Here is a 13,528-nt window from a genome sequence, read left to right as displayed (position 1 = left end):
TTGAAAAACCTTGTGTTTATTGGCACCACAAGTGCCAGGAAACATGCAGCAAAATGCGCTTGCTATGGGACTTTGTTTCCTTTGGGAGAATTGCGCCCATAGAATCTAAATTTTAAAAAAATAAAAATTTAGAGTATCAATTTTTTTTTCCAATTCAGGGGCAATTTATTGTGGCCAATCCACCTACTCTGCACATCTTTGGGTTGTGGGGGTACGACCCACGCAAACACGGGGAGAAGGTGCAAAATCCACACAGACAGTGACTTGGGGCCGGGATCGAATCCAGGTCATCGGCGCCGTGAGGCAGCACTGCTAACAACTACACCACCATGCCGCCGCTCCCCCCCCCCCCACCATAGAATCTAAATGATGAGTGATTGCAGAGCTCCAAGATACAGAGGATGTTCTAGTCCATGGATTTCACAAAGATAGTATGCAAGTACTGCATGTAATTAGGAAAGTTAATAGAATATTATTGCTTGTGAGGGGAACAGAATCTAAAAAGTAGGGAGTTTATGCTTCAGCTGTACAAGACGCAAAGAACACAAGCACAGTAGCACAGTGGTTAGCACTGTTGCTTCACAGCTCCAGGATCCTCCTAAACGACCCCCTTTAAGACTTATCTGATCTCTGCACACATCTTCTCGACTGAGTAGTACTACACTCCTGTATGCTTCACCTGATGCCTGTGTCTATGTATTTACATTGTGCATTTTATGTTTGCCCTATGTATTTTCTTTTCATGTACGAGATGATCTGTCTGAGCTGGACGCAGAACAATACGTTTCACTGTACCTCGGTACACGTGACAATAAAAAAATCCAATCCAAACCCATGACCACTACCATCTAGAAAGACAAGAGCAGCAGATATGTGGGAGCACCATCACCTGGAGGTTCCTCTCCAAGTCACTCATCATCCTGACTTGGAAATATATTGCTGTTCCTTCACAGTCACTGGGTCAAAATCTTGGAATTCCTTAACAGCACTGTGGGTGTACCTACACCTCAGGGACTGCAGTGGTTAAAGAAAGCAGCTCGCCACCACCTTCTGAAGGACAACTAAGGATGGGCAATAATTGCTCGCCTAACCAGCGCCGCCCACATCACGTAAATAAGTTTTTAAAAATTGCATGTGCATCGGCAATTTAACATGTATCTACAAACTCACAGCAAAGCAGAGAATGGAAAATGGAAATGTTGAATTGATTTGCAAGATGAACCACAGTTGGGAACCAATAAAAACTAATCACATGTAATCAGCACGTTTTGTGAAAATTTTGAAAGCAACAGATTAACTTCAGGTTCAAGGGACTGAAAGCATTTGTTCTAAATTGCAGCAAAGGTTAAGTTTACTTACAAGTGTTTTATTGAAATATTTGAGTTGTTTTCTTTCTTCCAAAACTAATGCCTGACATAATCTTTCAGCCCCAACTGCTTTAGCTTCTTGAAGAATTATTTTGAAGCCTCGGATATATTCAATACCTGAGGAAAAATTCCATACAAGAAAATATATATGTAAACACACAATGTACAAAGAAATGGAGCATAATAATAATCTCTATTAATGTCACAAGTCGGCTTACATTAACACTGCAATGAAGTTACTGTGAAAATCCCCTAGTCGCCACACTCCAGCGGCTGTTCGGGTACACTGAGGGAGAATTCAGAATTTCCAATTCACCGAACAATCACGTCGTTCCTTTGCAGTTATAAGAGCAGAAACCATTTTAATTATTAGATACGGGAGCAAGACACCCAAATCCCACTCATGGAAGGTACTGGCAAAGAACGCTGTACAATTTATTTATAACACTGTCATCAGGAAGTACACACAAGTAAATGTTCTTGTAAAGTAAAATGCCCCAAGTTTTCCACAACTTGTTCACAAAAATAGAGTTGAAAGAACAAAATAAGCTTTTGTTATTTCATTAATGTGTGTTACACATAACCTTCTTCTTGGGCAGTCCCTCAGGTTGAGGATGACTTAACCACATAACCACCAAAACGAGGAAAGCACCATCATCTGAATATTTGTTCCACAGGTTTACTTGCTTAGAAAGCACAGATCTAAAAACTGGTTGGGCCAGTGCCTAGATGGGCTTGTTGTCACATGTGTTCTAAACACTGTGTGTGCGCGCGGCACGCGCATGTGCACGTATTTATTTGCGGCTCACACGTTTGAATGTTTGTTTGTGTCTACACTTGCCCTGCTATTTTGTAAGCTCCATTCCTTGCAATATGCAATTTCAATTGAATCCCCATTTAATTGATCTTCTGTTTGCCAAACATTAAGTTCCAAATACAAAGGTCTAAATGACTCTGGATAGCCAACAATGCTCGTGGAAAGATGCATCAGTAACTCCTTGCTATGCTTTCAGAATGAGAATGTTACTTCAGTTTTCATGCGGCATCGTAGAAATTAGTTATTTCAGTTGAACTGTCTCTCCATCCTCTTTCAATATAGTCATTGTTCTGTAGTTAAAATTCATTGCACCATTCTGCTAAATACTGCAGGAGATGGATGATTTCAGTCTGAATTACACTTTTGAGAGCCTAGGCAACAGCATAAAGAGAAATTAACAGTAATGACCAACACAGAAAATAGGACACAAGTATTTAAACTATCACAAAAAGTTTAACATTCTTTCACTTGAGGAAATAGGCCTATTTAAACAAAAGATAATCCTGCGGTTACGTAGACAATCAAATCTTTGGTTACAACAAGTTGTCCAAAAGTAAATGCAAGTTATATTCAGCTCTTTCCACTCAGTGATCAACTTCACATCAGCCTTGAGCCTAAATCTGTACCAAGGAGATGGATCCCCTGAATTAAAGAAATATTGAAGAGAATAATAATCTTTATTATTGTCACAAGTAGTCTAACAGTAACACTGCAATGACGTCACTGTGAAAATCCCCTAGCCACTAATGTCTGGTAATGTTGGAGCATCAGTGTTAAAACTGGTGAGGTGTTGATTTTTTTTTAAAAAGGCTGATCACAAATATGGAAGAAGGATGTTGGTCTAACCATTGAACATTTATCAATAGAAAGGAAAAGAAATGGGGCATTTCTCGCATCTTCGAAGTGATTAAATATAACTCCATCTCCTGGGTTCTACAATCTTCTGATATCATCATTGGATTCACCGAAGTCAGACGCCTTATCCATTAGGCCACGCGGCCACCTGTTGTAGTTATAATTAACAGAAAAAATGTGCACATTATGTAATTCAATGTACATTGAATATTTTGTGCAGTTTTTCAATCGCATTTTTTCCAATCATGTATATTTAGCAAGGCCACTGTTTTCCTAATTATGTCTCTATGCCATAAAATTATTTTTAAAAACATGCTGTACTACAGCAGCTGCAAGGTGATGAGTAGGTACTTCTCCAAAGAGAGGAAGGCATATCACACCAGCTTGTATTTAAGGATTTCAAAGGAAATAATATCTAGGAAAAGAAAGACAGCCAAACAGAACATAGAACATACAGTGCAGAAGGTGGCCATTTGGCAGATCGAGTCTGCACCGGCCCACTTAAGCCCTCACTTCCACCCTATTCCCCGAACCCAATAACGCCTCCTCACCTTTTTGGACACTAAAGGCAATTTAGCATGGCCAATCCACCTAACCTGCACGTCTTTAGGCTGTGGGAAGAAACCGAAGCACTCGGAGGAAACCCACGCAGACACGGGGAGAACGTGCAGGCTCTACACAGACAGTGACCCAGTGGGGAATCGAACCTGGGACCCTGGCGCTGTGAAGCCACAGTGCTAACCACTATGCTACTGTGTAAGGGAGATGAATACCTTAAGTACACTGTAGCATTGTATCACTGCCCTCATATACCCCCTGACTTCTGAGGGGTGTAGCCATCGGGGATGGCCACTTCCAACTAGGTACAGAGCAACTCGCAAAGACTGATGGGTAAAATGGACAAGCCAAGAATCAGGCAGGCTCAGAGCCTGAAATGCATATTTGTCAGCAAAGTCCAGACGGCATCGAAACTCCGTTCCATTAGCATGTTAATCAGGCCGATTAGCAGGTGATGGCCCATCTTCCCCAAAACAAAGGACTGGTACTCCAGCAACCGGGACAGTCCCAGACATTTCGGCGTCACTCCCTGTCCAAGGGAAACGCAAACAACTGGGTCAATGACTGCTTGGGACACGCCCAGCCATCCAGATCTCCGCCCACTTATTGGCCAAGGCATTGAACAGAGTGATCAGGGATCACCCAATTAGTAAGGCCCAAATCGAAGGACCGCCCAAAAGAGCGCGAACCCCCCCCGAGTATAAAGGAAGAGTTTGCCATATGTTCACTCTCTTTTGGCCTTACTACCCCCGGTCACGGCCATTGCCAACTGCAGCAACACCAGAAGCAAGTTCGAGTTCAACACCCACTACCAGACAGATGAGCCCAGCTGAGCAGCAGTTACCACTTCGAACCCAAGAGATCCAGAATTGAACAGCCGCCACTGTTTCCTGACCTAAGCCGGGTGCCCGAAGTTAAGTACAGGTTGTCTTAGTAATAGGTGTAGTTGACTAGTAGTGTTTATGTTGCATGACTGATTGTGTGCAAATAAAGTACCCTTGACCTTGAACTAACTAACTGGTGTTTGGCTCTTTGATCGATAGCCGGTTGAAACGTGTGGTGGTATCATTCGATACCTGGCGACTCTAAGCATTGGGACATAGACAATATAGAAAGAAGGCAAATTCACTGATTGCCTTGATTGGAACAGAGCCACAGAAGAGACCAAGTAGCAGAGAAAACGCACAACAGTTATTGGCAACATCTGACGGGACTCGACCCAGAAGTGACTGTGTCACTCCAAGAGAACTTGAATCCAAAGCATTTGAATTAGAATCCAAATCATTTGAATTAGAATCCAAATTGGCAAAGTAAAAGAAACCACAAGCGAAACCAGTATTGATCAAACCTCCAGAATTTGGAAGTGTGTAATTTGCATGCGTACTAACAAAGGGATACAAGGTGAACTCGATAGATTTTGTTGCGTGAAACTTTCGGGAGTTGCGTAAACCGGAAAATAGCGTAAGCCGTACCCGTGTTTGCACCACCACTTTATTCCCCCTTGTTCCAAATTTCCGGTAAGAGACAAGAGTATTTGTAGGGGTGGCCATGAAGGCAATGCATCCACAAGAGCCCGAGGTCGCAGCGACCAATAGATCAGAACAGTGTCCCGTATGGGAGGAAGAGATCAGGAAGTACCTAAAGGGGAAAGGATGGCCCCTATGGTCTGAGTTTTGCACGAATGAAGAGACAGGTCCTGGCAGCACAGGACAGACTTGGTGGGACAGCCTGACCGAGATCCATAAGAAAAGTGTGACTAAAGTTCGTAAGCCGATGGCAATCGTGTCCTGTCTGGCACAATTGTGAGGCACAGAGGAGGTCGTGAAGACGCTCCGCAAGCAGCTAGAGGAGAAGGAGAAAAGTAGAGAGGGAAATTTAAGTGAATGCGAGAGATTAAATGTACAGCTCCGGGAGCAGTTAGCAGCGAAGGACAAGGAAATGGATGATGACAAGAGGGCACATCAATCCTGTCTCGCCCACCTTAGCAGCTTCCAAATCCAATATGATAAGGCCTACCAGGACACACAGCATGCTGTACTGGTAAGAAAAGAGACAGAGAATCAGATACAGCAGCTAAAGAAACAATGTGAGGACCTAAAGGCAGCCCTCCGAGCACTCCACAGTTCCACCACGGAACAGAGGCAGAGTTCGGTGGACCATGCCAAATGCAGGCAGCAAATTGCAAGGTTGCAATCCCTGCTATCAGTTCAAAATGGGTTTAGAGACACCTTTGGCCCACAGCTAGACCAGGAAGACGGCCCCGATTGCCAGGAACTCAGTGAAACGGCCCAACGGTACGTAAGCGAGACCGAGAATCAGAATAGAGCCCCCCAGGTCCCGAAGAGAAAAGCACCCGCACCACCGACTGCACAAGCAGCACCCAACCCAATGAACCCCATCACCACACAGCGCAGGGTTACCATGGAAGACCAACCCGATTTTGTGTACACCACCCCATTATCAATCACCCAGTCACGAGACGCCCGCGAGAAGATAGATACTTTCCACCCCACATCGAACCCACATCACTTTTTCGAGTTAGTAAGACAACAACCCCTGATGTACGGTTTAGACAAGCCGGAGCAAGTAAAGCTCATAGTTATGTGCTTAGACCCCTCAGTTCGTTCAGCCCTTCCCAACCCACAAAATGTAGGAAGAGGTAGCCTCCAAGAAATGAAAACAGCCATTTTAGACGCCATAGGGTATAACAGAGGGGATCCGGTAGACGGACTCAACTGGTGCAGGCAGATAAAGGGAGAGCATCCAACAGCGTTTGCTGGACGCCTTTGGATCCATATTACTGCTGTATTCGGTGAGTTAGCCCGCGCCCATTTATCAGCAGACAATACGGCCAAATGGACCGTACGTTAGTGTCCCATGCCACAGAGGCAGGACTGAAGGCATGCCCTCAGACTCAGTACATAATGAAGTGTGGGTTCTGAAACACTTGTCCAGAGCTTGAGAACAGTCGATACAGAAAAAGACAGAACATGAGAGAGTAGACATGAACCCAGTAAAGGCTCACCAAGACCCCGCATGGGTAAATGAAGGCTGAGATACAGCACAGCACCCCAAGACATAGGTATGCTATAATTGTGGGCAGAAAGGACATTATGCTCGAGAATGTCAAGCCCCCCACTCCCCCCCCCCACCCCCGAAGCAGCAAATGAATCAGCACCCAAACGCCCCCTCCAGAAACAATACCTGACCCATTCACAGCGTTAGTGCCTGACCAGATAATCCGGCCACGAGTGGCAGTGATTGATGGTGTTCAGGCTCCCCAACTTGGGTCTGCGATACCCTTTGGGATTAGTCCGGAAGACCGGTAGTTGCAGGCACAGTCCAGGGACACCCCGTAGAGTGCCTTTGGGACACAGGAGGGTCCCGAACCACGTTAAACTCTTCCATCATGCTCCAGGAAGAGATTTGGCCCACTACGGATACCATTACCTTTAGTGGCTTTAAAGGTCACCTCCAGCAGGGACACAGCACAGCCCCTGTGGACGTACAGCTCAGTAATATTAGGACAAAACATTTGGTTGTTTTAGTAGACTTGCCCCAGGCAGCAGAACACATCCTAGGCATCGATTTCATGAGCGAACACAGCCTTTAATTCGACCCAGTCAACCGGTGCATATGGAAAATGGCTAGAGCTGGACGCTGAGAAGGCCTTCAATAGGGTAGAGTGGGGGTACTTGTGGGAGGTGCTGAAGAGGTTCGGGTTTGGGGAGGGGTTCGTCAGGTGGGTTAGGCTGTTGTACGAGGTCCCGATGGCAAGTGTGGCCACGAACAAGAGGAGGTCTGAGTACTTTCGGTTGCATCGAGGGACGGGGCAGGGGTGTCCCCTGTCCCCCCTGCTCTTTGCACTGGCGATTGAACACCTGGCTATGGCACTGAGGGAGTCGAGGAACTGGAGGCAGCTGATGCGGGGTGGGGAGGAGCATAGGGTGTGGCTCTATGCGGACGACTTGCTGCTATATGTGGCGGACCCGGTGGGGGGAATACCAGAGGTAACGAGGATCCTCAGGGAGTTCGGGGATTTCTCAGGGTACAAGCCCAACATTGGGAAGAGCGAGTTTTTCGTGGTTCACCCAGGGGACCAGGAGAGGGGGATTGGCGAGCTCCCACTAAAAAGGGCGGAGAGGAGCTTCAGGTATTTGGGGGTCCAGGTGGCCAGGAGCTGGGGGGCCCTGCATAGACTTAATTTCACGAGGCTGGTGGAGCAAATGGAGGAGGAGATTAAGAGGTGGGACGCGTTGCTGCTGTCCCTGGCGGGTCGGGTGCAGTCAGTCAAGATGACAGTGCTCCCAAGGTTTTTGTTCCTGTTCCAGTGCCTCCCCATTCTCATCCCGAAGGCCCTCTTTAGGCGGGTCAACAGGAGCATAATGGGGTTTCTGTGGGCACGAGGGACTCCAAGGGTGAGAAGAGTGTTCCTGGAGCGGAGTAGGGATGGGGGGAGCTTGCGCTGCCCACCCTTGGTGGGTACTTCTGGGCCCCTAATGCGGTGATGGTGCGCAAGTGGGTGATGGAGGGGGAGGGGGCTGCATGGAAGAGGCTGGAGACGACGTCTTGTGTGGGTACGAGTCTGGAGGCGCTGGCAACGGTGTCGCTGCCGCTCCCTCCAATGAGGTATACCACGAGCCCGGTGGTGGCGGCTACTCTCAAAATTTGGGGGAAATGGAGGCGGCACAGGGGGGGGGGCCTCAGTGTGGACCCCGATATGGGGGAACCACCGGTTTGTCCCAGGGTGAATAGATGGTGGTTTTCGGGGTGGCACAGGACAGGGATAAGAAGGTTGGGGGACCTGTTTGTGGATGGGAAGTTTGCGAGCCTGGGTGAGCTGGAGAAGTATGGGCTCCCCTCAGAAAACACCTTTAGGTATCTACAGGTAAGGGCGTTTGCCAGGCGGCAAGTGGTGGAATTCCCACTGCTGCTTCCACGCACAGTACAGGACAGGGTGCTCTCAGGGGTGTGGGTTGGAGAGGGGAAGATCTTGGCAACATACCAGGTGATACAGGAGGAGGAGGAGGCCTCGGTGGAGGAGCTGAAAGGTAAGTGGGAGGAGGAGTTGGGGGAGGAGATTGAGGAGGGGGCGTGGGCAGATGCCCTGGGGAGGGTGAACTCTTCCTCTTCGTGCGCGAGGCTCAGCCTCATACAGTTTAAGGTGCTGCACAGGGCGTACATGACCGGGACAAGGATGAGCCGGTTTTTTGGGGGCGAGGACAGGTGTGGTAGGTGCTCAGGGAGCCCAGCAAACCACACCCATATGTTCTGGGCATGCCCAGCACTGGAGGAATTTTGGAAGGGCATAGCGAGGACGGTGTCGAGGGTGGTAGGATCCAGGGTCAAACCGGGCTGGGGGCTCGCAATATTTGGGGTTGCAGGGGAGCCGGGAGTGCAGGAAGTGAAAGAGGCCGGTATTCTGGCCTTTGCGTCCCTGGTAGCCTGCCGAAGGATTCTTCTTCAGTGGAAGGATGCGAGGCCCCCAAGCGTGGAATCCTGGATCAACGATATGGCGGGGTTTATTAAATTGGAGAGGGTGAAATTTGCCTTAAGGGGATCAGTGCAAGGGTTTTTCAGGCGGTGGCAACCGTTCTTGGACTTCCTGGCAGAACGGTAGGCAATGGTCAGCAGCAGCAGCAACCCGGGGGGGGGTTCTATTTTATTTTTGTTCATCTATACTGGGGGATCTGAGGGGGTGTATATATTTGCTATGTTTGCTATGTATTTCGGGGTGTTAATTTATTATTTATGTATAGGGGGGAGGGGGGCACGGGGTTGTTTTGCTTTGCTTTGTATTTAATTATATTGGGTTCCTTTTACATTTTGTTGTTGATATTTTGTGAAAACTTCAATAAAAATTATTTGAAGAAAAAAAAGAAAATGGCAAGAGCAGCAAGAGCTCCCACCACGCTCACGGTAGGAGATTATGCCTATAGAATCAGCTCAGTAGGAGTGTACTGGTTTTATCCACAAACCATTACCACAGCCAAAGCGGTTAGGGAGGTCTTGAAAAGACATATGACAGCATTTGCCCAGGTGTTGTAAACATTACAGGTCCCGATCCCAAGCCCCAGAAACAGTACGGCTTCCCCCTGCAAGCCGAGGGAGAGATAGCCAAGGTAATTCAAAGCTTATTGAAGCAAGGCGTGATTCGACCCTTTGCATCGACAAATAATGCCCCGATTTGGCCAGTAAGAAAACCCGATGGATCATGGCGACTGACCATCGACTACAGAGAATTGAACAATGTGACTCCCCTAGCAGCCCCCACCGTCGCCACAAGTCCCGAGACCATGATGAGACAGGGACTCCAGTCAAAATTCTTTTGGTATTGGACATCAGTAATGGATTTTGGTCCATTCCACTGGACAAAGCATGCCAGTATAAATTTGCTTTCACCTTCCAGGGACAGCAGTACACGTGGACATGCCTTCCACAAGTCTTCCACAACTCCCTCTCCATTATTCACAGACAACTGGCAAACGGATTATCTAAATTTTCCTGCCCTGAATGCCATGTTCAGTATATGGACGACTTGCTCCTACAGACTGACACCAAGGAAGAGCACATCTCGCTTCTTTCTGAATTATTGGAACTCCTTACAACGATTGGATGCAAAATTAACCCCAAGAAAGCCCAAATTCTTCAGGAAAAGGTCACATATTTAGGTACAGGCATCATGCATGGGAAGCGAGAAATAGAACTCAAACAGATTGATTCCATCGTAAATTTGCCCTTGCCCCAAAACGTTACAGCCCTCCTGTCATTTTTAGGACTGGTTGGTTATTGTCGGAACCATATCGACGGATTCGCCACAAAGGCAGCCCCGCTCTCCGATTTACTAAAGAAACAGACACCATGGAAATGGCTTCCACAGCACACGGATGCCGTGGATGCATTGAAACGTGCCCTGAGCATAGCCCCCGCTTTGCAAGCCCCCGATCCCCACTCCCCGTACGCGATAGAGGTAGCGACCACAGATCGCACCCTTTCGGCCGTACTTCTGCAGGAAAGGCACGATCGTCTGGGACCTGTAGCCTATGCCTCATGAGTCTTAGATCCGGTCGAACAAGGATTTTCAGCCTGCGAGAGGCACCTATTAGCAGTTTTCTGGGTGGTACAGTGCTTCTCGTACATAACTCAACCCAGTAACCATTTTGACCGAGCACACCCCGACACAGCTTTTATTGGATGGCAGACTAAAAGACGACACAGTAAGCCAAATTCGAGCAGCGCAACGGACCCTACTCCTACAGGGAAGCGATATCACTGTAAAACAGATCAAAATGCACACGTTTCTGGCCGATATCTTGCATTATTCAGGGATCCCACATGAGTGCGAGATCATAGCCCCAAAATACACCACAGGACCCTTTGTTCCAAAGTCGGTACCAAGAAAGACGGGTATCGGACCCCAGCCCACAGACAAAGCCCTGAGAATTTATGTAGATGGATCCGCCACAGTCCTTGAGGGTAAAAGGATAACAGGCTGTGGCATTTATAGAGGACGCGCAGGGACGCGCTTTAGAAGAGATAGCTTTAAAATTGCCTGGACACTTAGGTTCGCAGGCAGCCGAGTTAGCAGCCATTGCTTACATTGTCCAGCACCCCGATTCATTCCCGACCCCTGCAGACATATATTCAGACAGTTTGTACGTCTGCAACAGCCTTACGGAATTTCTACCCCTGTGGGAATCGAGAGGATTTACTTCCGCAGACGGAAAACCTCTACCCTCAGCCCCACTACTCAAACATATCCTTCAGACAGCGAAAGGCAGAGAATACGGCATCATCAAAGTAAGAAGTCACCATCGCTCCTCCCCACCCGGTCATGTGAAAGCTGACGCCCTAGCAAAGGCAGGCTCACGACATGGCCACTTTTGGCAACCCCCCCTCCCCCCCCCCACCCCGAGATTGCCCCAGTACACGCAGTTCAGGTCTCACAGACCAACATCCAAGACCTAGCCCAGGCACAAAAAGAAGACGAAGCATTAAAGGAGATTTTAAAAGGAACCTTCCCAGCCCTGTATGAAAAGTTTAGAAATTCTTTGATGGTCCATGAGGGAATCGTTCTCAAAGATGGAGTTTATGTAGTCCCCACCCAGGACAGAAACAAGATAATTCCATGACGGACATGGACATCAAGGGATTGAATCCACCCTTGCCCACCTCCGACCCCTCTGCTGGTGGCCCGAGATGAAAACCGACGTGTCGCACTACGTCAAAAACTGTTTAATTTGTGCTCAAAAAACCCAGCTCTGACACACCAGTCCTGTAAATGGCCCGTGGACAAACCTCCAATTGGATTATATTGGCCCCTTCTCCCCCTGCAGAAATGGTTACAAGTATGTGTTAGTGGTGATAGACATATTTACGAAATGGGTCGAAGCGTTCCCATTGAGAACAAACACAGCCAAGGCCACTGCAAAGGTCTTAACAGAACAGATTTTTACAAGGTGGGAACTCCCCCGTAGTATTGAATCGGACCAAGGTTCCCACTTTACGGGCAGGGTCATGAAAAATGTAATGACGATATTTGGAATTAAACAAAAGTTCCACATTGCCTATCACCCGCAGTCCAGCGGCATTGTGGAGCCCATGAATCGGATGCTAAAGGCCACCCTTAGGAAAATGGTGCAGCACCACAACACGACATGGGACACAGTGCTCCCATTCGCACTGATGTTTATTAGGAACACAGTGTCGAACTCTACAGGATATACCCCCCATACCCTCATGACCAGACAATCCATGAAGGGTACCAAATGCTTATTCGGACTTGATTTGGCCAGACCCACAGTCACCGCTCTGACCCATGAGAAAGCAGTCCAGCACATGGTAGAGAATATTAAAGCAGCACAGCTCGCTGCAGCTGTTCGACTAGGCGCTAAATGAAAGCAGAGTAAGGGCTGCTTTGACAAAACAGTACACCCGACAGAGTATACAGTGGGACAGCAAGTAATGATCACCTTGTACAACCCTAGTTCATTCCACTCCCCTAAATTTGCAGGACCCTATTCAATTTCAGACAAAGTAAGCCCCTCGGTTTATAAAATCACGTATCCGAACGGAAAATCAGGATGGTTCCATGTAAATCAGCTTAAAGTTTATGGAACGCAGTGCAGCCACTTGCACCACCTCTCATTGGTGATGGCAGACACCGAGGACCCGCCTACTGACAACCTGAGTTCCCCCTCCCCCAGCAGCAGCAGGACGTCCACAGACAAGACCTTGACCCCGCCCCCAGAATCAAATTTCACCCTGACGCTGGATTCGGCTGCCAGCGACAGTGACAGCACTACCGAAGCCCCTGAGAGACCCAAACAAAGATCCCTTGAACCAGGCCCCAGTCGCTACAGGCCCAAAGACCCCGACGACAATCCTCCCAGCCCTTTTGAAACAATTTATCTGCCCAATCCGGAACCTGACCTGCCACCCGACGACAGCGACACCCCCGACAACCTCCCTACGGACCATGAAGCACTGGCATTGTGACAATTCCTGTCGCTTGATGAGAAATGATGAATTGGACCCCACATCGTCGCACACAAACTCCATGAAAGAGTTTGGCACCCGGGAGATGGTGACAGCTACGAGTCTGACTCCCACCATGGTAACCCCTTTGCACATCTTTTTGAAATGGAATCTTGAGGTGTCCAGATGATGAGAGTCAGGAATCGATGGAGATTTACGGTGTCCTGTACCCTGATGGAGCCTTCCCGCTTTTCTTTCTTTAATTTGTTATTTTTTAAATGTTGAATGTTTCTTCTTTGTGCAACTACTCATGTCGATCTCACAATTTCTTGATACAGTTTATTCTTTCGGCCTCACACCAAAGTTCTTGATGCAGCCATAATTACTCGTCTGACACCACATGGCGGTTAGTGAAACAAGTTTGTCTGGAATCCATATCGTTACAAATTCGTAC

General features: G+C 47.9%; 1 protein-coding gene across 2 annotated transcripts in view; it reads right to left on the bottom strand.

The window, feature by feature from the left end:
* il17rd (interleukin 17 receptor D) overlaps nucleotides 1-13,528 on the bottom strand; it is a 110,478-nt gene that overhangs the window by 36,315 nt on the left and 60,635 nt on the right. For both annotated transcript variants that reach the window (XM_072472444.1, XM_072472445.1), the window contains exon 4: nucleotides 1,360-1,484. In XM_072472444.1, coding sequence (XP_072328545.1) covers nucleotides 1,360-1,484 — 125 coding nt within the window. The remainder of the gene's footprint in view (nucleotides 1-1,359; nucleotides 1,485-13,528) is intronic.

Source organism: Scyliorhinus torazame, chromosome 13 (genome assembly GCF_047496885.1).
Source record: "Scyliorhinus torazame isolate Kashiwa2021f chromosome 13, sScyTor2.1, whole genome shotgun sequence".
In the NCBI taxonomy this organism is placed as follows: Eukaryota; Metazoa; Chordata; class Chondrichthyes; order Carcharhiniformes; family Scyliorhinidae; genus Scyliorhinus; species Scyliorhinus torazame.
This window is presented reverse-complemented; position numbering and strand designations above follow the sequence as displayed.